The sequence below is a fragment of the Podarcis pityusensis genome (genome assembly GCF_964106645.2).
Source record: "Podarcis pityusensis genome assembly, chromosome: 7".
Taxonomy (NCBI): Eukaryota; Metazoa; Chordata; class Lepidosauria; order Squamata; family Lacertidae; genus Podarcis; species Podarcis pityusensis.
The window spans coordinates 82,260,807-82,283,681 of NC_138031.1; the positions used below are offsets into that span (position 1 = coordinate 82,260,807).

The 22,875-nt window shown below is 47.2% G+C and overlaps 1 protein-coding gene across 1 annotated transcript; it reads left to right on the plus strand.

Moving 5' to 3' along the window:
• Positions 1–256: 256 nt before the first annotated feature.
• IRX1 (iroquois homeobox 1) lies at positions 257–6,668 on the plus strand. The gene is made up of 4 exons (XM_081013228.1): positions 257–1,108; positions 3,918–4,923; positions 5,823–5,895; positions 6,237–6,668. Exons 1-4 carry the CDS (start codon positions 824–826, stop codon positions 6,265–6,267), a joined length of 1,395 nt encoding a protein of 464 aa, XP_080869354.1. The 5' UTR covers positions 257–823; the 3' UTR covers positions 6,268–6,668.
• Positions 6,669–22,875: the final 16,207 nt, after the last annotated feature.

Below are 22,875 nucleotides of genomic sequence, written 5' to 3' on the forward strand. Positions count from 1 at the left end.
GAAGGGGGCACACCGAGGCTGCAAAACAGCAAAACCCCAATGTTGGACAGCTGTAAAATCGTGTAGACAGGTTGTCATACAGCAGCGGGGTTTTTTTCCCTGAAAGTAGCCCATTGCTAAACATTAAATACACACACACACACAAAAAACACAGTAGACGTACACACACACACACACACACATATCAAGGCAAAGTGGCCCGGGCAGGATTGCTTAACCACGTGCTCCTCCGAAGGGGGGTTAGGACGGGACGGGGGTGGGCGGGGCTTGGCGCTCAAGTGGGTGCCAATCAAAGCATCAACTTCAAATTGTATCTGAAAGATCAGCCGAGGACCTTAGGGCAGGCGCATCAGTCGGAGCTCAATTGTTGATCAGATCACATCTAAGGGATTTAGGAGCACAGGCGAGCCGAGAGTTGAGGGAAGACGCCCCACCGAGTCCATCCACACGCGCTGCCGCTGTCTCCTCCTCCTCCTCCTTCCTCCTCCTCCTCCTCCTCTTCCACATGCAGATGACAAGATCCGTCTGAGAGAGCGAGCAAGAAGGCGAGAAAAGAAAGCAGAGCCCGGAAAGAAAAAATACCAGACGGGGGCTCTTCTCTCCGCCCGGCAGCTGGAGAAGGAGAGAAGGCAGGCAGGCAGGCAGGGGCGCGCAGTCGACAGCTAGCTAGCGAGCGAGCCAACCAGCCATCCCGGGCTCTCCCGCGCCGTCCCAGACCCGGCTTGCCCGCCCGCCGAGCGCCGCTGCCCCGTCCGCTTCGACTTCTGGCTCCGTGTCGCCCCGTCGGCGGTGCGTCTCGCTCCTCCTCGCCTGCACGCCCGGGATGTCCTTCCCGCAACTGGGCTACCCGCAGTACCTCAGCGCCAGCCAGGCCGTGTACGGCGGCAGCGACCGGCCCGGGGTGCTGGCGGCCGCCGCCGCTGCCGCCGCTGCCGCCGCCGCCGCTTCGGGCCGTCCAGCGGGCGCGGAGCTCAGCAGCGGCTCCACCGCCGCCGTCACCTCGGTGCTGGGCATGTACGCCGCGGCCGCCGCGGCCGGGCCTTACAGCGCGCCCAACTACAGCGCCTTCCTGCCCTACACCGCAGACCTCAGCCTCTTCTCGCAGATGGTGAGTTCGCATCCGACGGGGCGGGCCGCGGGAGGGAAAGGGCGCCCCGGGGAAAACGCTTCCCCCAAGGCCCTCGGCTGCTGGGCGCAGGATTGGGAGGGCCGGAGGAGCTGCCTCGTGGCCCGCTGGAGCGCGACGCGCCGGGAGCTTTTCTTCCGAGGGCTCCCAGGGCGAAGGGCTGCGCAGGCTTTTCTCGTCTCCTTAGGGGCCGCAGCGAGCTCACCCCCCCCCCGTCCATTATTATTTGCTTCCAATCCCATCCGGAGAGGAAACAAGCCCCACCGGTGACTCCGACCGCCGGTTATTTCTCTCGCCCGCTCCTTCTCCAGTTGCAGCCTCGGGCTGCAGGCGCCTTCGCCTCGCCGACCCGCCGCCGGAGCCGCTTGCCGCGGGAAGTTTCCAAGGTTTTAATTAATTTGCAGCAATTAAAGCGCGGTTAAGAGAGGAGGCGCGGAACAGCGCCGAGGCTCCCCCCCCCCAAAAAAAATCTCCAAACAAACCAGGCGCGCGTTTGCCCTCCCTTGGTCCCAGATTTCTTTTCTTAGCGGGTTCGCCGTATGATTTTTCTTTCGATCCCACGAACTTGAGCGGAAAAACGGAGTTGTTCCTTTGAGCTCCCTGCCCCCCCCTTCACCTCCCCCGCGATATTTATCCATGATAGCAAATCCCTCCGGATTCTCCCCGCTTTCAGAACGGCACATTGATAAAGTATGGAAATGATTCTTGGGATATTGTTTTAAATTCAACAAGCAGGGTATTAGTATTGCTGTCGTTTCGGTTTTTGTGGTGGAAATATTTTAAGGGCATTTTACGCAGACTTGGTTAACTTATTTGTTTCGTTTTACATATTTTACATATTTCTGTTCGGAATGTAAATGCTAACAGAGAATCAGTAACGATTTTCCAAGAAGTAATTTCAGCAGTATTCCCAGGGGGGATTTTGCTATCATAGCAGCAACAATAACAAACAAATACCTTATCAAAATTAACGCAAGGCAAGAAACTCGTCCTATTATGGTTTTGTTTTTTAAAGCATGCTTGTGTTTTACATAGGGGTGTGTTTCTTTGTGGTTTGTGCAGATTGTGGTAAGTTTATTCAGAATAAGTAAATTTATTTGGTAAGGATATGCCCTACTTCCCTACAAAATAAATATGTTGGGGTTAGTTTTTTGTTTATTTATCCGTTGTTTTTAAAAAATAGGAATTATTTTTTGCCAGTTGAAATTATAAAAATAAATCATATGCTAAGGTATATGGAATGATTGGAATAATATAGGAAAATGAGAGGCTGAAAATGAGCTCTCTCCATTCTCACTTATTCTATGCCAGTAAATGAAGAGTAGAAGCAGTAATGATTTTCAAGTAGCTACTTCAAAAGAATTCCCAACAGGGGAATACAAAATTTATCATTTCAGCCACAAGAACAAAAATCGCTCAATGAGATAAAGGGAGTGTAACAAGCATGCCCGGATAGAGTTATTATTAAATATTACATTTTGCCCTTTCCAGATGGTGTATATACATTGTTTTTTCTCTTACATTTTCTCTTGTGAGCTTGCTCCAAATAAATCCAATTCTTTGCAAAAGTGTATCAGGCTTTTTCACTCAAATGGCTTTTTGTACGCACACATTTAAAGCAAGCAAACAAAACCTTGCAGGTCACCAGAAAAAAAAAATCTATCTTTAAAATAGGACAGATTAAATGACTGGCCACCAATAAGATAAAAAGCAGAAAATTCTTTTGACTGAGAGGAGGGGAAAAAATGCTATTCATAGGTCGCTTTGCAACCTTTGCTCCCATCAGCAGTTCCTAGAAAGCAGGGCTCAGTTCTAAAAAGGTGCCTAGACTTTGAGGAAGTTTGAGGAATGGAGTCATAAAAGTGTGTGTGTGTGTGCGCAATTTGCAGTAATAATGAGGCCTAATGAAGTTGTTAGAAAGATAAAATGTTATTTACCAAAACACCTGATGGGCTAATTTGACTTCACTGTGTTTTACTGCTGATGATAAAAAGTATATTGATTGAAAATAAATCACCTCTGCTAAAGGCTTGCAAAAAGGAGGGTAAAAGGTGTTTTGTCCTCCGAGGAGGAAAGGATTATTGAGGAAGGCAGGGATACACATATCCCAAATAGAAAGGTCTCTCTCTCTCTCTCTCTCTCTCTCTCTCTCTCTTGCTACCAAGAGCACCATGAGACTCTCAACTATATGGACAAAGGCCAACTAAAGTTTAGCATTTGAAAGTCCCACTGTTTCCAATGGGAGAGAAGGAAGTGTGTGGTGCCTCTTCCCTCCTGAAATAAGTGAGCTTTAATGTGCTTAACTCTGGCTTGGCTTGGCTTGCGCCTTGTCGCTGCCTGTACAGTGTTAAGAGGGGATTCAGAGCGCAATCCCTCTCTCGTTCCCATCACTTCTCTTTTGTGAAGCCCCTCTTTAAAGTGCTGCTGGGGCTGGGCAGGAATCTGCCCTGCTGTCTGTTGCACCAGACATGCCCCAGAAGCCTGTGATGCACTGATATTATCTTTCTCGATGTGGGTCAGTGCTCCTTTAAGGGTGCCTGCTTATTTTTAACAGCACAATAAATATTGGCTCTTGGATGCAAGCTTGGAAAATGAGGCTGGATCAGGGAGTGAGGGCACTTTTTCAATATTCTTTTAGCTTGGTGCAAAGAGACCTCTCTCTCTCCCTACCCACCCTCTGGAAAACCATTTGGGAAAGCTCCCGATTTAAAACAGAAAGGCAGGGCTTGTGCAATGGGAGGACCTGACCTCACTCTCTGTTTCTTTTTTGGCTTCTCTGAATGTGTTGCAGGGCTCTCAGTATGAACTGAAGGACAACCCTGGGGTCCATCCTGCGACTTTTGCTGCTCATACCACCCCTGGTTATTATCCATATGGACAGTTCCAGTATGGGGACCCTGGGAGGCCCAAGAATGCCACCCGGGAGAGCACCAGCACCTTAAAGGCCTGGCTGAATGAGCACCGCAAGAACCCCTACCCCACCAAAGGTGAGAAGATCATGCTGGCCATCATCACCAAGATGACCCTCACACAGGTCTCCACCTGGTTTGCCAACGCCAGGAGGAGGCTCAAGAAGGAGAACAAGGTCACTTGGGGATCGCGGAGCAAGGACCAAGACGACGGAAACCTCTTTGGGAGTGACAACGAGGGGGACCCTGAGAAGAATGAAGATGATGAAGAGATTGACCTGGAGAGCATTGACATAGACAAGATCGACGAGAACGACGGGGAACAGAGCAATGAGGAGGAGGAAGAGAAGGTAGAGCTTCTACGACAAAGCAGCGAGGAAGAGCATTTGGAGAAGGAGAAGGCCTTGACGCTGTCAGGCCCTGAAGGACTTAAACCCAAAGAGGCCCTGTCCCTGGTGAAGGAGGCCTCGGACAATCCCACCCGAATCCTGAGCCCCAGTAGGCAAAATACTCTACAAGGCCCACTTCACAACAAGCCCAAGATCTGGTCTTTGGCAGAGACGGCCACCAGCCCAGATGGGGCCCTCAGCAAGCCAACTCCTCCTTCACCCCCCGCCCAGGTTAACCACACCTCTTCCCAGCTCCAGCACCCGGCTTTCCTCCCCAGCCATGGACTGTACACCTGCCAGATTGGCAAATTTCACAACTGGACAAACGGGGCGTTTCTGACCCAGAGTTCCTTGTTAAACGTGAGGTCCTTTTTGGGAGTTAATCACCACCACGCTGCACACCACAACCACCACCTTCAGGTCCAGCAGCAGCCCCCCTCGGTGTTAACAGCTCTTAGCACTGAAAAGTCTTCAGAGAGGACGAGCCCTAAACACATAGGTAATGTGAACAATGGAGGGAGAAGGATACTTGGTGGGCGGGCTGTTTGTTGTGTACTTGAAGGTAAGTCCCACAGAGTTGGGACTTAACTCGGTTAGCCTGATCCAGATTGGGAGGGGGGTCCCAAAAAGCCTTTTGTAGGCCTTGACTGGAGCTATAGCTTATTGATGGTCAGGTAGCTTCTAAAAATCTCCAACTCTTTCTAAGGGTGGTGATGGAGACACAGTCCCTAGTGTATAAAATATAAGACTCTTCCAAGAAGACTCTTGATACCTTGAGCTACTTATAGTTTTGCAACAGTTTTCCTGTTTCCTTATTTATTTTGACTTCTGTAAAGAGGATGGCAGGGCAGACACATCAGTCCAGCCGATGCATGTTGACCCAGGAGTAAGATTCCGTGAGTTCAGTGGGACTTCCTCTACTTCCCCCTTGGGGAGAAACAAAACAATCATGAAATTCCTTAGGATCCCATCCTGTCTTCCCCCCTCATTTTATTCAACTTTTATCAATAGTGGGTGATATAAAGTAAAACAAAGAGGAAGTAATTTATGTTACACTTTTGGATGGTTCAAAGTTCATTTTCTTAACAATCCGTACCACAACCCTGTAAGGTAGGTGTGGGTTATAGTGCTGATGGAGAGCAGGGGAAGCTGACTGTTTTGCCTAAGGCCACCTTGAGTTCATGGCAGAGGCCAGATTTGAAAAGGGGTCTTTCTGGTTCACAGCTCAGTCACTCAGCCACGGCATTACACCATGAGGTGAGGGGAGAGAAGGAAGGAACATGACATGAAACTTGCAGACATGGTGGGGTAATTTTATTGCATGTTTGTCTCTCTGTATAAGCAAACTTTGCTAAGACATTTCCTCCCTTCCCCTTTCTTCTTTTCTTTCCTCATCAGAAAGAGAAAACGTACCAAGAACCGACTCTCCACCTCAGCAGTTAAAATCTCCCTTTCAGCCTCTCCGGGACAAGTGAGTTCTTGTTCACTGAAATTTACTTAAAGGAAAGAAAGTGCTTGGATAACACAGACTAATCCAAGCACACCCTCATTATCATAAATCAAAGCAACAATCAAGCAATTTTGTAAAGCTTTTCAAAGTGGCATAAACTTACAGACCATATACTTTAGCTCGAAAGTTTGGGGTGTGCTTTTTAAAAAGAAACTGAATCCCCCCCCCCAGCCGCCGCCCCCAATGTCACCGTTGCGTTTCTATTGTGTAAAAATATATATTCCTAGTCTGTTCCCTAATGCAGATGGGCGAGCGTAGCTGAGCTTTCACTGATAGATGGTTCTGTCTTTTCTTTCCAACAGCTCTTTGACTCAGCAAGAGGGAACATCGTGAATTTTAACAGCTCTCCCTTCTGCTTGATTAAATGGCGTGTTCTTTCCCCCCCTTTTTTGGTGGAAAAGAAAATTTCACAGACTGGTCTAAAGGACAAAACAAAAAAAGTGGAAATTATCTAAATGACTCCCACCAATCTCATTTTTGCAATAAGGTGGTATCAATCCCATTTCAAAAATATATATATCCCAACTCCTCAAACTGGACTCTCCCCTTTTCCTTTATTCCATTTTCAGAGCGTGTAATTCTAACCACAATTGGATTATTGGTTTTGGTAAAGATTTCTCATGTGTTTGTGTTATTTTTTTTTCTGTATATAAAGTGATTTCGAATTGTAAATAATGCCACAGCAAAAACTTGTCTAAATCGTATATTTTTGTCTAATAAACAAAATGAAATTATGACCTCTCCCTGGACAAATGAGTCTTGGTGTTGCTCAAAATGCTTCTTGAGAAGGCTTTCAATGTTCGTAGGACTGCAAGTATTAATTGATTTAGGTTGGTAGGTTAATCAACTAAACCTTTGGCTGATTAATCCTGGGAGAAGTGGCTGGGCCTGATTTGAAATCATTGGGCCTATGAGTGAATTCTTGCTTCTTTTTGAGAGCACTTTGATTCTAGTGTGTTGCTGTGATAGAAAGGAATGAGAAAGAATAATCTAGAGAGATTTTCTTCCAACACAGAATGATAGCTTTTAATGTATAAAAATGCTAAGTTATTTCAAAAATATATTTGTTCTGAAAATTCAGGAACATGCAGATATCTCTGAATCATTGAATCAATTGTTTAAAAAGGCAGATGATAAAGGGGCTAAAAATTCTTTAAATGCTTATGAAAATTTCCAGTGAATTGCACCTTATTTATTTGCACATTTATTAATTTTTTGCCTTGATCCTGGGAGGGAAATATCCTGTCTCATATGGAGCTCACGCCAATCTGTATTTTTATATTATATTTATTATTAACATTATGCACAATGCCCACACCAGTTTGGCAGCCTCCAAATTTCTTGCTATTTTGCTAGCTGGGAATTAACTCTTCCTCTGATGAGAAAGGTTGTTGTTTTCCCTCTCTGAAGGGGAGGATAGGACAGATTGCAGCGCAATACTTTCCCAAAACAGGCCTGGTGTCCAACTGGTCTGTGTATTCCCAACTAGTGAGTAAATCTCCACTCCGAAATATTGCGATAGGTACGGAAGGAAGGAAGGTGTTTTCTCTCTGGTTGTGAGGCGGAAAAACTGAGATCCAGCAAATAAGCTGGGGCTGCAGAGATTGAGTTTCTATCTCGAGCGGGCGGTTGAGATCTCCCCCTCCCCTCTTTATGTGGAGTTTCGGTCGAGATCCTTGTAGCAAGTGGAGAAAAAAGAGATTTATTTTTTTAAGTCACCATCCTGTCCGGAAAGAAGAAAGGAGGAGCGCTATGGTCTCCAGCCCTCTGCTTCAGGAGGGAAAAAGGAGACGAGAGCTTCTCAAAGCTCGGCTAATCTCTCCAAGAGCAGCCCTTGAAAAAAGTTGCAATATTTTTCGAGTGGCTTCTACACGCACCTCTCTCTCTTTCAGGCCCCCCCCCCCGGACTTTCCTCCCCTTCCTAAATGAGAATGCTAAATGAGCATTGAGGTGCTAATCAGATACCAGATGGTTGTTGACGGTGGAAAATGGAAAGAAGCAGCTGGGGAAGTCATTAAAAAATCATGCTGGAGACAGCCTATCCGAACTGCGCCATCCTCGGAGCAGGACTTGTCGGAAACCAGGACGAGATTTGAAATCAAATATTAATAAATTCCCCATCAAGGGTGACAATATTGATCTGGTCCCCCCCCCCCGCCCACTTTTTCTTTCTCTCTTTCTCCTCCACTCCCTTTTCTTTAACTGCAATAGCACTGAACGCTGAAGAGGGTGTCTTTCTTTCTTTCTTTCTTTCTTTCTTTCTTTCTTTCTCTCTCTCTCTCTCTCTCTCTCTCTCTCTCTCTCTCTCTCTCTCTCGCCCTCCTCCTCTCTCTCTCTCTCTCTCTCTCCCCCCCCCCCGTCAATTTGCCGCGGTTGTGGATTTCTTTTTTTATGGAACAGCGAGCGGCCGGCTGTTCCTGCGAGGAACTTTCCGCCCCTACGGGTGTAACCCAGGCAGGGCCAAAAGAACCAGGCTGGTTCCAGTCCTTTGTAAATAGGTCAGGATTTTTTTTTGGGGGGGGGGTGTTCGTGTTCCCAGCTCTTCAACACTTTTAGACCCTGTTAAGCGCCACGCAAATCCATCCCCTGCGCCTTTAGAAGGGAGAAAGTCCCGCTGAGTTCAGTCGGGCTTCTTGCCGAGTAACCGTTTACTCAGAGTAAGTCCGATGGCGTCCTGCATGAATTCTTCTCAGGTTAAGCCGGCCTAGAATCGCAGCTGAAGTGCGGAAGAGGCTCAGGCACCTTTTAAATTATGAAGTGGGGGCGCAACCCAATGCAGAGGCGTAGCGCGATCCTAAACATATTTACTCAGAAGGAAGCCCAGCTCGGTTCTAGGGGAGACTTGCTCCCTAGGAAGCGGGTAGCTTCCGATTGCAGCGTGAGGTGTGCTTTAAGTTGAACTGTGAGGCGTCCTTACTTGGGCGAAAACACCGCGGGAACCGAATGGATTTGCTTTTTCAGTAACCATGCTTTAGGATCCAGCTCTAAGGTTATGGAAACAGAGGGCATTAAACGTTACCAGATTTTTCCCCCAATGAATCCGGGGACACTTTTCAACTTACTGCTAAATAGATGGAATTTGTCAGGTGACTGATTTGTAAATCCGGGGACTGTCCCCGGGAAACGGTGACACCAGGCTTCCTTATTAGGCCTGTCAACCTCGGAGTAAGTCGCAATGATCTCCATTTCTAGGCGCCCGATGAGGATCGCGCCCTGAGTGCGCACACCCAAACCTGACAATGAGTCTCATTGAGCCCAGCGGGATTTACCTCTGAACAATATCCTTTGTTGTTGCATTGCTTCTTCCGGAAAAAGTGATTTCGTTTCTATTTTTGCAAACTTTAAAAATCTCTCTTCTCAAAAACCTCCTGCAAATGGATGTTGGGGAGGAGGAAAGTTTTCGCATTTGCGCAGCAATAAACCTCTCGCAAATTTGAGAAGCGGTCCGGTTTCAAATCGGGTGGGAAACCCGAGTGTTGAGATTGCTGCGTTACAGCGGGGTTGGACTAAATGACCCTCGGACTCGCGGTCCTTTCCAACGTTACCGTTTTATGATGCTGTGAAAGGGAAACAAATAAAAGCGCAGGGGAGATCGGAAGACCCAACGTCTCCCGGACTTACGCGCACAGCGCCGAGGAAGCCTAGCGAATGAGCTTTTTCCCACCTGGGGTTCAGGGCTGATTTTCAAGGCAGGGCACGAGTAGGGCTTTCTCTTGGCAAGCTCTCCAAAATCTGACCACCCCACTAGCTCCGAAAAGTGACCGGCTTATGTTTCCAGGGTCCGGGACGGGGATCTTGTGCAGGCAGAGAACGCGGTCCCACATGAGCTTCGCTTCCCAATTGAAAGCAAAAGCAGGGCGGGGGGCTTTCGGCGTCCTTGGAGTTGCGCGTCTATGTCTGGGTTGTTTTTTTTACGGGGTGGGGGGCTGCGCATTGGAAGAAGCGGTTGCGCCGAACTCGCGGTTCTTCCTCTCCTTTGACAAGGCTCTCAGCGCCCTCTGTAGGCTCGAGGCGGAATGGTTCCCTCCTCAGTCCCGAAAAGACAACAACACGAAAGCAACCTCTCCAGTTATTTACTTTTCTCTAACCTCTTCCGCGGTGCCGATTGCGGGGGCCCGACAACCTTAGTGCAATAATGAGATGCAGAGAAAGCGCTGGTATTTGCAGTCCTGTTTAGAATTAACTCTCAGCCTGGGTGCATTTAACTGCGGCGCTTTGCGCAAACCGGTGTGGAATCCGTGCAACAGGTCTGTTCAGGGGGCTTCGTTCAGCCTGAACTTCGGGGGTTTGCGGGCAGAGGAGCAGGGAACGTGGTGATCCAAACAGAGCGAGGCGCTTCTGAAATTGCTCCATTGATTTGAATGGGGAAAATCAGCCGCATGAATCCTATGCAGGATATATATATATATATAGACCGACCACCTCTCCAGCACCTGAACCAATGAGTGCAACAAAAATCCTTGCTTTCTTGATGGGGTATTTAGAAAGTTCTGTTTTGTAGACCTGTCAGTGGTAATGCATAACGCAGCAGTCATTCCAACAGACTTGCAAGGTAGGACAATAGCGGCAGCCCCAATACTGAGCGTGAGAGATCAGTTTGTCTAAAGGATGATGGGCGACTCTTCCATTGAGCAAAATTGCAATCTCCATCCTTGACTTGGGAATCTAGGGAGATAATTATGTGTTGTTGTTGTTGTTGTTGTTGTTGTTGTTGTTGTTGTTTAATGTCATTTTGTCTTAATCCAGCACTTGCGGAACAGAAAACATATATTAATCTGATTATTTCGCTGTTCCGCACGTGCTGGATTTAAAGGAAGAATATTTGTCCTTATCCATCAAACCTTAAGGAATAGTTCCGTCGAAGTAGGTGTAAAATCTTCTATTAAAAACAAAACAACCCCCCTCCAAATACCCTCCATTGAAGTTTAGAGCCCTAGGCATATTTACTTGGCGAGTAAATCCCATTAAAATGAGTGAGAGATTTTTCCGAATAAACTTGCATTGGTCCGGGCTCCCAGCGATTGGGTTTATCCAGGTCTCTCCAGACCCCATTCTTGTCACAATTTCGGCCTGGAAAAAAATGATGCAACGATTCCCCCTTCCATATATACATATGGCAACAGGCAGCAAACATGCATGGATCTGTGCTGCTAAATGCTGGAAGTTTTCTGTCATTGAGGAAATGGGAACATCGGACTAGATTAACCTGCTTGTTTTTTGGCAACCGTTTGAATTCTTACTCTAGCGAAAAAACAAAACTCCCATTCATCTCCTCCGAGGACGGGCTGCCTACTTCAGTCCCTTAAAAAAAAAAAGCCATTCACAAGCGCCCCAAACACTTCCTCTTGTAAACCCAGAGGCAGCAGCACAATAAACATTTTTTTCTCGACGTTTTAATAAATTCAGTCTCCACCTCGCCTTCTTTGCAGTAACCCTCTCCCGTAAACGCCTCTATTCTTTTTATTAGGCATTTCCTTTAATTTTATTTTTTTTTAAATCTCGACTGGCTTGCGTGGCAAAGGGAGAGAATTCTCCCCCATATCCCTAGATCGAGAGTGGCACTCCGGTAGTTGTGAGGATTCGAACTCGCCACATCCTTGACCCCCTGGCCAGGCCGGACCTTAGAATCCTACAGGAAACGGGCCAGGACTTTAGAGTCCGATTCTAAATAGGTTTAATCAAAAGCAAATTCGACTGAGCGCCATTCCATGTACTGATCTGCTGTTTAATAGGGTTGGCAAGCTTCCTCCATAGGGCGCTCTCCTCCAAATCGCTACCTTCCCAACCTTTCCGCTCCCTTGATCCGGAGTTTCTCATGCCAGCTAAAAGGAGACGGCCTGAGAAAATCCGGATCGAGGGAAGTTTGGGCAGAGATTTGGAGGAGAGTGTCCTCTGGACCTGGGAGAATTACTGGATAACAGAGGAAGCTTGCATACTAAACAACAGCATGGATGAGTCTTAATTTTCTTGGGCGCATGTTTGGGGCAAGACTGTAGCTCCGTGATAGAGCACGCGCCTTGCAGGCAAAAGTTTCCTGGGTCAAACCCTGGCATGTCCAGGTAGGACTCTGTTCTGGCTGGCACCCTGGAGACCCACTGCCTGTCACTGACAATACTGAGTCCGATCCGCTAACATGACGTTACTCCGAAATAAGTCTCTGTGTGGAACAGATAAGCCTGCGTAAAACTGCACACCATTTATATGATAACGTAACGGGATTTGTATATTCTCATTCTCCTTAGTAGCACCGTCAGTTCCTGCTGCTTTGCAGAATACCAAACGCACCAAAGGAAAAGGTCTCTGCTCCCCAGGAACATACAAACCTGCATCTAGGCTGTGGGGAGACAAACGCTGCGATGGGGGGCGGGGGAAGAGTCACCGAAGCGCCAGATCCTCCGGTTTCCTTTCAAACAGATGTGCTTAGCAACGGGTGCCAAAAGTCTGAAGCCCAAATGAATCCAGAAGAACTGGGAAACGGGGGGGGGGGGGGGGAGAGAATAGTGTTATGTCGACCGCCTGTTAAAATTGCTTTAAATGAGAGCCCAGTTCTATGACAAACCACTAGAAGAGAGAAAGTCGCGCGTCCGATCCTTGCTGCTCCCCAGGAAAGGAGATTTGGGGCGGGAGGGGGGGGGGCGCGGCGGCAGGAGAAGATCGAGGAGTTTTCCAGATTAAAAAGCGAAATGTCTGTTTAGCGTTTACATTGGCAGACCGAGCAGCTGTTCCCTTTCCCTTATTTATTGCTCTCTGCTGGGAGCACTCAGGCGACTTCGGAAAAGGGGGCCAGGCGTGCCGCGGCCGCCGATCCGAATTAACCCCTTGTCAGTCGGCCCTACAGCTCCGTTCTTCACTTTTGGCCCGGTCCGTGCAGCTTTCGCTGGAGCGAGAAGAATTGCGCGAGGCATTGACGCGTCCCTCGCCTCACCCCGCTTTCTTCTGCAAGGGGAGGAAAGCGCACACGCACACGCGTCTCGGTCTTGCGTTGGTTTCCTCCTAGGCAGTAAATCCTCCGAGTTAAAACAGGATTACTCCCAGGTAAATGTCTAGGGGATTGCAGCCTCGCAAACCTGCTGGAAGGACCCCTGGTCGATTTTGTGTGCGCGTTTAGACCACATTCTCTCTCCCCCCCCCCTCCGCAACCTCCGCCCCCCCCCCCCAATTCATTGGCTCCCTAACCCATTTATCTCCCCCTTGTGCCATGGAAGATGGAGAATTCATATGCACGTCCCTCTTTGAGTAGCCTGACACTGATTAATGTAATATGCGCCCCCCTGGCTCCGAGAACAGATCCGGCCTATGAATCATGCGCTATAAAGTTTCAATCGTCCTTGTTGGATGAGAGACTCTTACAAAGAGAGTGTAGGAGAGAGAGTGTAGGAGAGAGAGTGTAGGAGAGAGAGAGAGAGAGAGAGAGAGAACGAGGCCCTTTACTGTAGTGCTTCCACTCTTAAAATGAGAGGAGCCCAAAGGAGGGGAAGAAGCAACTCATTGAGCAAGATTTTGCACAAGAATAGGTCCATATCGATCTGGTCTAGACTCCTATCCTCCTCATCGTCCAACCAAATACAGCTCCCCCTCCCCCAGTGTTTGCCCACCTCCACCAGCAATTGCTCTTTGTTGGCAGACTGTTTCTAAACATTATAGTTCTATCTAGCTATTGTGGCTCACAGACAAGAGCAGAGCTCCTTCACTCCGTGAGTTCATCTTAACCATATTTGAAAGCTTTAAAAGCCGGTGGCTGTCATCAAAGGATGTGTTGTGTTCCTCACCACCCACCCCAATTTGATTTGGGCAAACAGACGCGGGTGGTGCTGTGGGTTAAACCACAGAGCCTAGGACTTGCCGATCAGAAGGTTAAATCCCCGCGACGGGGTGAGCTCCCGTTGCTCGGTCCCTGCTCCTGCCAACCTAGCAGTTTGAAAGCACGTCAAAGTGCAAGTAGATAAATAGGTACCGCTCTGGCGGGAAGGTAAATGGCATTTCCGTGCGCTGCTCTGGTTCACCAGAAGTGACTTAAAAAAATTCCTTCCTGTAGCACCTTAAAGACCAACTAAGTTAGTTCTTGGTATAAGCTTTCGTGTGCATGCACACTTCTTCAGATACACACAGAAGTGACTTAGTCATGCTGGCCACATGAGCTGTACGCTGGCTCCCTCGGCCAATAAAGCGAGATGAGCACCGCAACCCCAGAGTCATCCGTGACTGAACCTAATGGGTCCCTTTACCTTTACCTCTACTTCATGCCCCAGCCCCCACCCCAGTTCACCACACACCATTAACGTTTTTATGAAACACTATCAAATGTGAATGCAGGTGTGTATCCGAATGCACCTCAGAGTGTGTACCCAGGTGAAAACTATGGAGTGCAAATGAACTCATGCTGGGATCGCTCAGTCATAGAGCAGGAGACTCTTAATCTCAGGCTGGTGGTAGGGCAAACAATTCCTGCACTCCAGAGGGTTGGACTAGATGACCCTCGCGGTCCCTTCCAGCTCTACAGTTCTATGATGCCTTGCTCTTCTTTAAGCCCTAGTTCCCAATCCTGAAGATCAGACAGGCATGCAAGTTTTACTTGCTTATGGGCGCATTTGAATGGGGTTGGCTGGTTAAAGAAATCTGGTAACGGATATTTTAAATGTTAGATTCAACACTAGAGAAATCGTAGATCTCCAGATGTCATCGTGCTTCCCCTCAGCCCTGGCCAGCATGACCAGTGGTTAGGGATGAAGAGTGTTGCAGTCTGGTGACCTCCTCTCCAGCTTTTGTATGCCCAACATGGTGAAGATCTTTGATGCTCCTCCCTTTCCACTTCCTTTCTCCTCCCTACAGCATCATCTCAGCTGAAATGTCACTGAACTGTTTACCTCACTTGACTTGGAGGCAGCATGGAAGTTCTGTCTGCTGGGGATGTTTTTAAGGGTGAGGGTGAAGGGAAGGACCCTTTGGGAGCAATCTGATCCACAGGGATGAGCAAGGGTAGGATCCTGAGGAGCCACACTGAGCATCTCCACAGCTGAGCCAGGAGGTTATTCTGGCATATCTTATCCATTTTAACCAGTTACTACACTGGGGTCTCGATTTTTAACCGTTTAATTGTGTTAGTTGAAAAGTAACAGAAATCTTGAGAAAGCCAACTTTCTCTGCAGAGGCAGATTTGGGCAGCACAACTCCCAAAGCCTAGTTAGTACTTGCCCAGCTTGGGGAAGGAAGTGAGAGAGCTCTAGGACCCTGCAAAAACCTCACACCTTTTCCCCAAAGCCCAGTGCCTAGCTTAGCTGACTTTGGGAAGGCTGCATGAGGGCTGCAGGGGGGCAGGGGGCAGAAATCAAATTTGGGCCTCACAAAGGGCTCCATATTACCAAAGTCTGCCCCTTATGTGTGTTTGTATCACACATACATACACCACAAAATCGGCTTCAGTAGGCCTCAAGTTTGTTTTGAGGATGTTGTTTGTTTGACCCATCTTTGGTCTGGGGGCTTAGGCCACCTGAAGGAGCGTCTCCACCCCCATCGTTCAGCCCGGAAACTGAGATCCAGCGCCAAGGACCTTCTGGCGGTTCCCTCACTGCGAGAAGCCAAGTTACAGGGAACCAGGCAGAGGGCCTTCTCGGTGGTGGCGCCCGCCCTGTGGAACACCCTCCCACCAGATGTCAAGGAAATAAACAACTATCTGACTTTTAAAAACATCTGAAGGCAGCCCTGTTTAGGGAAGTTTTTAATGTTTAATGTTTTAATATTCTATTGGGAGCCATCCAGAGTGGCTGGGGAAACCCAGCCAGATGGGCAGGGTATAAATAATAAATTATTATTATTATTATTATTATTATTATTATTATTATTATTTATTATTATTATTATTATTATTATTATTATTATTTATTTACTTCTACTTTGAAGTCAGTCCCATAGAAATCAGTCGGGTTAATTTAGGAGTAAACAAGTCTCTCAATTTCTCTGAAGTGCTTGTTTATCTTAAGCACAATATATATGCCCTGCTGCTAGGATTGGGGTGAAGGGTGTTGGAGCCTTTGTTCCCTTCCCTAATCATTCTGAGAATTGCTTATATTTCCGTTAATGTATATATGGGTCTTCTCATGCAATCTGGATTTTGTGGGTAGGCAATTTTTAACTGTCCAAGCCTACTGCATGCTTATTCAGAAGTAAGATCTGTTTTCTTCAGTGGCTTTCACTTCCAAGTTAATGTACATAATCCCACCAACATGGTGCCAGTAAGCCACTTTGCACTTACTTCCGAGTAAACTTATACAGTAGGACTGAGCTATACAGCAAAGAGTGATCCAGCCAACTCAACTGGCATCTGTCTGTAGCCATCCAAGACCCACAATCTATCTTCTTCATCATATTCCATAGAACAGATATACACTAATACACAAAGATCACTTTTTCTCTCCCTCTCCATATAAATTTATGTGCAGCTGGACCCAATGCATGTTTATTCAGAAGTAATTAAGTCTGACTGGATTCAACAAGACTTGCTCCCACACAGACTTGCTCCCACAGACTAGTTACATCCCACTGGCTCACATACTAACCACCTTTTTGAAAACACACAGGTAGGGAAGGGTGTGTGTGTGAGTGAGAGAGAGACAATAAGAGAATAAAAGTAATTCCCCAGCCAGCACAGTATTTCACTGCATCTCTATGTGTGAAGTGGTGATTCTAATGGATGTCAGTGACCTGGATTTATAGAGAGAAGGGTTAGTGGTTATTCCAGATTAATTAAAAGCAATGTAAAAGGGGTGTGTGATTTCACCTCTCAGGGCAGCAGACTCGACACTGGTTTACACACAGGTTAATTTCTTCTCAACAGATTTCAAGAGCTCTCATTGAAGAGAGGGCAGACTTCCCTCCTCAGTTTTCAATAGCAGAACTGTGGCTAAATTGGTGTTTTGAATCCTCTTTACTAAGGGAGATTTCATCAAGAGGTGATGTTATTTTGTTGGATTAATTATAATTTGGACTGAACAAAAGCAACACCACTGTGTGCATCCCATTTCATCTGAAGTAGGTGTCCAGTATTTCAGAGCCTGCCCCAGCTTACTCTGGATTCCTTCCAGGTACTCTAAAAAAATCTGCCCTGATGGCCAAAATCACCACCATTGACAGAAAACATCAGGAATCACCATTCTGAAGTAAAGACTCCTGCAGTGTAAAACTAGGCTCAACCCTCCATCCCTGTAAATTAAATAAAGGCTTTGTGGATTTAAGAAGTATCAAGAGTTTAGTGGCTCTGACTCATTGCTACTATTGATGATGAGATGGGCATTCTTAAGACAAATACCAGTTGGACAATTGGGAACATTCACCACTTACCCTTCCAGCCCACCCCCTCATCCTGTTTGCTGTCCTTCCTCCTCCTTTTCCTGTGCCCACTGTCCAAATTTAGGGCACCATTGAGACAAAATAAACCCCATGCACATCCCTCACTGATTTCAATGGGTAGCTTAAGCAAGTCCCTGAAATCAGTGGGACTCGCTCTATGTTGTGGTTTATATTTTATGATCTTAATTATACCTAGTACTCTTGTCATTTTTTTTTTTTTTAAAATCAGCCTGGGTACCAGCTGGTGGTGAAGGGCAGCCTAAAAATAGAAGCAAATACATTATTAAGTGGCTGAATTGTATCACTAGCGTCTTAAGTCTTAGGATGCAATCCTGCACCCACTTTAATTGTTGGCATGTAAGCTCCTTTTGGGATATATATATATATATATATATATATATATATATATATATGGTAAAGAGACCCCTGACCATTAGGTCCAGTCGTGGCCAACTCTGGGGTTGCGGCGCTCATCTTGCTTTATTGGCCGAGGGAGCCGGCATACAGCTTCCGGGTCATGTGGTCCGTATGACTAAGCTGCTTCTGGCGAACCAGAGCAGGGCACGGAAACACCGTTTACCTTCCCGCTGGAACGGTACCTATTTATCTACTTGCACTTTGACGTGCTTTTGAACTGCTAGGTTGGCAGGAGCAGGGACTGAGCAATGGGAGCTCACCCCATCACGGGGATTCAAACCGCCGACCTTCTGATTGGCAAGTCCTAGGCTCTGTGATTTAACCCACAGTGCCACCCGCGTCTATATATATATGTGTATATATATATATATATATATATATATATATACACACACAGTGGTACCTTGGGTTACATACGCTTCAGGTTACATACGCTTCAGGTTACACACTCCGCTAACCCAGAAATAGTGCTTCAGGTTAAGAACTTTGCTTCAGGATGAGAACAGAAATTGTGTTCCGGCGGCGCGGCAGCAGCAGGAGGCCCCATTAGCTAAAGTGGTGCTTCAGGTTAAGAACAGTTTCAGGTTAAGAACGGACCTCTGGAAACCTGAGGTACCACTGTGTGTGTGTGTGTGTGTGTGTATGTGTGTGTGTGTGTGTGTGTATATATATATATATATCCCATGCAACCCCCCAAAGTGAGTAATTGATACCGCAAACTGGGGTTCCAAGTTAACACTCCCAACTCCAACATTGCCTGATCCCCCCCAAACTCATGCCAACAATTTGGGCTCATTTTGTGTCACAAAACCCACGTTTAAACTATTTCAAATTGCTACCGGTTTGAAGTGAATCAGACAAATTTGGGTTAGGAGGGGGGTACCTATGGCCCCCAGTTTGAGTATCAATTACTCAGTTTGTGGGGAGATGCAAAACATGGGCTTTGTGACACAAAATGAGCACAAAAAGTTGACATCGGTTTGGAGGGGATCCAAAATTGCAGGGTTTCAAGTGAATGAAGCTTACATTGGATATCACAGAAGCCCTGCAGAATAAGTTAGGCTGAGAGACAGTGTCTGGCCCAAGGTCACCCAGTGTGCATCCTGACTCAGTGGGGATTCGAACGCTGGTCTCCTAAGTCTTAGACCAACACTCCAAGCCTTACACCACATTGGCCTCTTGCAGGAAAAATCTGACGTTGAAGGCTGATTCCAGGACTGACCCATCATAAGCAGCAGTACAATTGAAGTCCTGGTTTAAGATCAAGTTAGAGGGGAAAAGATGTGAAAATGTTAACTATGAGACAGAGAGAAAGAGAGGTTTAAAGAAAGGTACAGTGGTACCTTGTGGGACGTGGGTGGCACTGTGGGTTAAACCACAGAGCCTCTTGGGCTTGCTGATCAGGAGGTTGGCGGTTCGAATCCCTGCGATAGGGTGAGCTCCTGTTGCTCGGTCCCTGCTCCTGCCAACCTAGCAGTTCGAAAGCACGTCAAAGTGCAAGTAGATAAATAGGTACCATTCCAGCGGGAAGGTAAACGGCATTTCCATGCACTGCTCTGGTTCGCCAGAAGCGGCTTAGCCATGCTGGCCACATGACCTGGACGCTGTATGCCGGCTCCCTTGGCCAATAAAGCGAGATGAGTGCCACAACCCCAGAGTCGGCCACGACTGGACCTAATGGTCAGGGGTCCCTTTACCTTTACCTTTACAGTGGTACCTTGGGTTAAGAACTTAATTTGTTCTGGAGGTCCATTCTTAACCTGAAACTGTTCTTAACCTGAGGTACCACTTTAGCTAAAGGGGCCTCCCGCTGCCACCATGCCGCCACCACACAATTTCTGTTCTCATCCTGAAGCAAAGTTCTTAACCCGAGGTACTATTTCTGGGTTAGTGGAGACTGTAACCTGAAGCATCTGTAACCCGAGGTACCACTGTACTGACTGCGGGGAATGCTAACCAGTTCACACAATGAAATGATTAACATGTTTATGAATCAAATTAATCACACATTAACTCCATAGCTCAGTGAAACCAAACGCCAAAAATGGCAGAAAGGCAGCCTTCCCTCCTCAAATCTCTTTCTCGGCAGCACAGTTTGGGGTTGGGGTAGTGATTAGATTGCAACTGGACGGAGTGAAAGTCGGCAAAATGCACAAACAGGTTTTTTTTCCTCTCTCTCTCTTTCTCTTTGTACTTCAACAGACACCTAAAATATGCCAGAGGAGTCAATGCCAAAAGGGGGGAGAAAGCAGCTGAAGAGAATCTAGGAAAACATGGTGTTTCAGGGGACGATTCAAAAATTCTGTCTGTCTCATCATCTGCAGACATTGAGCAATGAACACACATCTGGGAGCCAGCCCTCAATGGTGTGCGCCAAGTGGCAACTTGCATGTGTGAATGGGACAACTACAAATCAAACTCTGTAAGATAACAATTTCCACAGTGCTTTACACCAAACCAAATCGCTCCCTTTGTTTATTTTATTTTATTCACTTCCTGATTTTTATACTGCCATTTAGGACACCATCTATTAAGAAGACAATACACGAGCAAACACCATAAAAGCCACATTATATCCTTTGAAACAGAACAACAGCAGTCAAAACACCAGTGACAATTAATAAAAAAGCAAATTGAAATAAAAATGTTTTTGGGGGGGTTCTTAGAAGTTTCCACTGATTGCGTGTGTAGGGCGGTGTCACTCATGTTTTGCAGGAAGAAAGTTCTGAAAGTGTGGGGCGGCCACGGAAAAGGCCCCATCCCAGGCACCTGTCAACCAATTGTCTTTTATAGATCTCATAAGATCAACGACTGCTAGTCATGAATCATGCATTACCTCCATGATTCGAGGCAGGTAGCACGCCTCTGAATGCCAACTGCTGAGGAACAGGAGCAGCAGAGTGCTATCATGCTCTGGGAGAGCCGGGTTCGAATCATCACACAGCTATGAAGCTCACTGAGTGACCTTGGGCCCAGCGGCGTAGCGTGGGTTGTCAGCACCCGGGGCAAGGCAAGTAATTTGCGCCCCCTAACCCCTAACCTGCCGTCGCTGCCAGCTTCTTCTTGCTGCTGCCTGGTCTGGTCTGGTGTGGTTCTCTCCCCCGCTCAGCGCTGCGCTGGGCGGCCGCTGCACTGTCCCTCCCCCAGATAGTCCCTCACTCTCTCTCTGCACCGCACGCCTGGCACCCACCCCCTCCACAGTGGGCAGCGACCCAGTGGCTCAGATCGGATTCGCACAGCCAGCACTGCAGTGAGAGAGAGTGAGTGAGCCAGGTAGGGGCAGAGAGCTGTGAGTGCGAGCGCGCCCCCCCAGATGTTGCGCCCGGTGCAGCCGGCCCCCCCTGCACCCCCCACCCTACGCCACTGCTTGGGCCAGTCACCATCTCTTAGCCTAATCTACTTCAAAGGGTTGCTGTGAGGATTAAATGGGGAGGAGAGCAAAGTACACAACCTTGAGCTCCTTGGGAGAAAAGGTGGTATATACATGTTATAACTAAATAATTTTTTTTAAAAAAAATCACCTGGTTGACCACTGTGAGAACAGAAAGCCTTGGGTCTGATCCAGGAAAGCTCTTCTTATTCTTTTACTTCCTGCATTTGGTAAGTCGTTAAATGATACCCATGCAAGTGTGGACAAGCCTTCGATAACCAACATCTGAATTTGTGGGCTTCCTCCAATGAAACACATTGTATTTGGGCTAAGAAGGGCGACTGTCACAATTGCTGTGATTTATTAGTGTTCATAGAAAGAGGTGTACCGACAGCCATTATCTAACCATGTTACCAGAGGCAGTGTATTTTGGATCATAGAGCAAATTTGTTTTCTGTATTTAGGATCCAAACCGATGGGTTCAAACTGCAGGAAAGGGGATTTGGCATAAACCTGAGGAACAACTTCTTGATGATACAAAATGTTTGGCAGTGGGGCAGACAGCTTCATTTTTAAGCAGAAGCGAGATGGCCATCCTATCATTCTACAGAATCATAGCATTGTAGAGGCGGAATGAATCTCGAGGGTCATTTGGTCCCTGCAATGCAGGTATCGACTAGATCAGCCTTTCTCAACCTGTGGGTCCCCAGATGTTGTTGAACTACAACTCCCATCACCCCTAGCTAGCAAGGCCAGAGCTCAGGGATGATGGGTGTTGTAGTCCAACAACATCTGGGGACCCACAGGTTGAGAACCGCTGGACTAGATGGACTTTGAGCATTCTTCCAACTCTAAGCTTTTATGAGCTCCAGATGCTGGGGACAAAACAGTCTTGCTTGGTTCTGACCCTTGTAAGCAATTGTTGCTTCTTAATCTGCATTGGCTCACTTGCGCACAAAAGCCAATTCTTGTAGCTACAGCCAATGAGCTAAGAACATGCAGGTGGAAAGTGGTTTGATTTCAGATGAACATGTGAAAAGCCCCCTGGGAAACACTCTGTCTTTGAGTCAACATGGAGGCTGACAAGGAGATGATATCCGTCATTCATCTGCGTTGATGCCGGGTGAAATGAAAACAATACTGTCTGTGGCAATTAATCTGTAGTGGCTCACGGGCACTTGGAAGTCATCCCTTGATAGTGTGTGCTCCACAAGTGAGGAATTTTAGTGTTTAGAGGGTCAGACTTGGAGACACCGGTTCTGAACCACACTCAGCCATGAAGCTCATTGGGTGCCACCTTCACCACGTCACTGACTAACTTACCTCACAAGATCGCTGTGGGGATTAAATGAGGAGGGAGAACTCCATCACCTTGGAAAAACAGGTGGGATATAAATGCAACAACTAATAACAGTAGTAACAGTACATTCCTGCTTTTCATTCTTCCGGCTTTTCTGGACCAAAATCTTTAAGCTGCACGGAGAGAAACTTCCCCATTGTAAAAAATTCCCTACCGTGTCAGATAATCAAATGTAATTTCTTCCTGTCTCTCTGTGTGTATATGTTTTCTAATCTCTTGCCACCATGGTTTTTGGGCCTGTTCCAGCGGGTTGTACAAAGGAAAGCCGAGGCATCTGAAGTGTCACTCCACAGCTGTGGCAAAAGAGCGGCATTTCCATTTTGTTGATGCTCCTAGCACATGTGTGCAGCAGAAGGTGATATCAAAGGAGCCGTTCCCCCTCCGTTCAGCACATTATTTTTTCACTGCTGTGGCGAATCTTCCTGAGCTCCGTGAACCAATAAAACAAGAG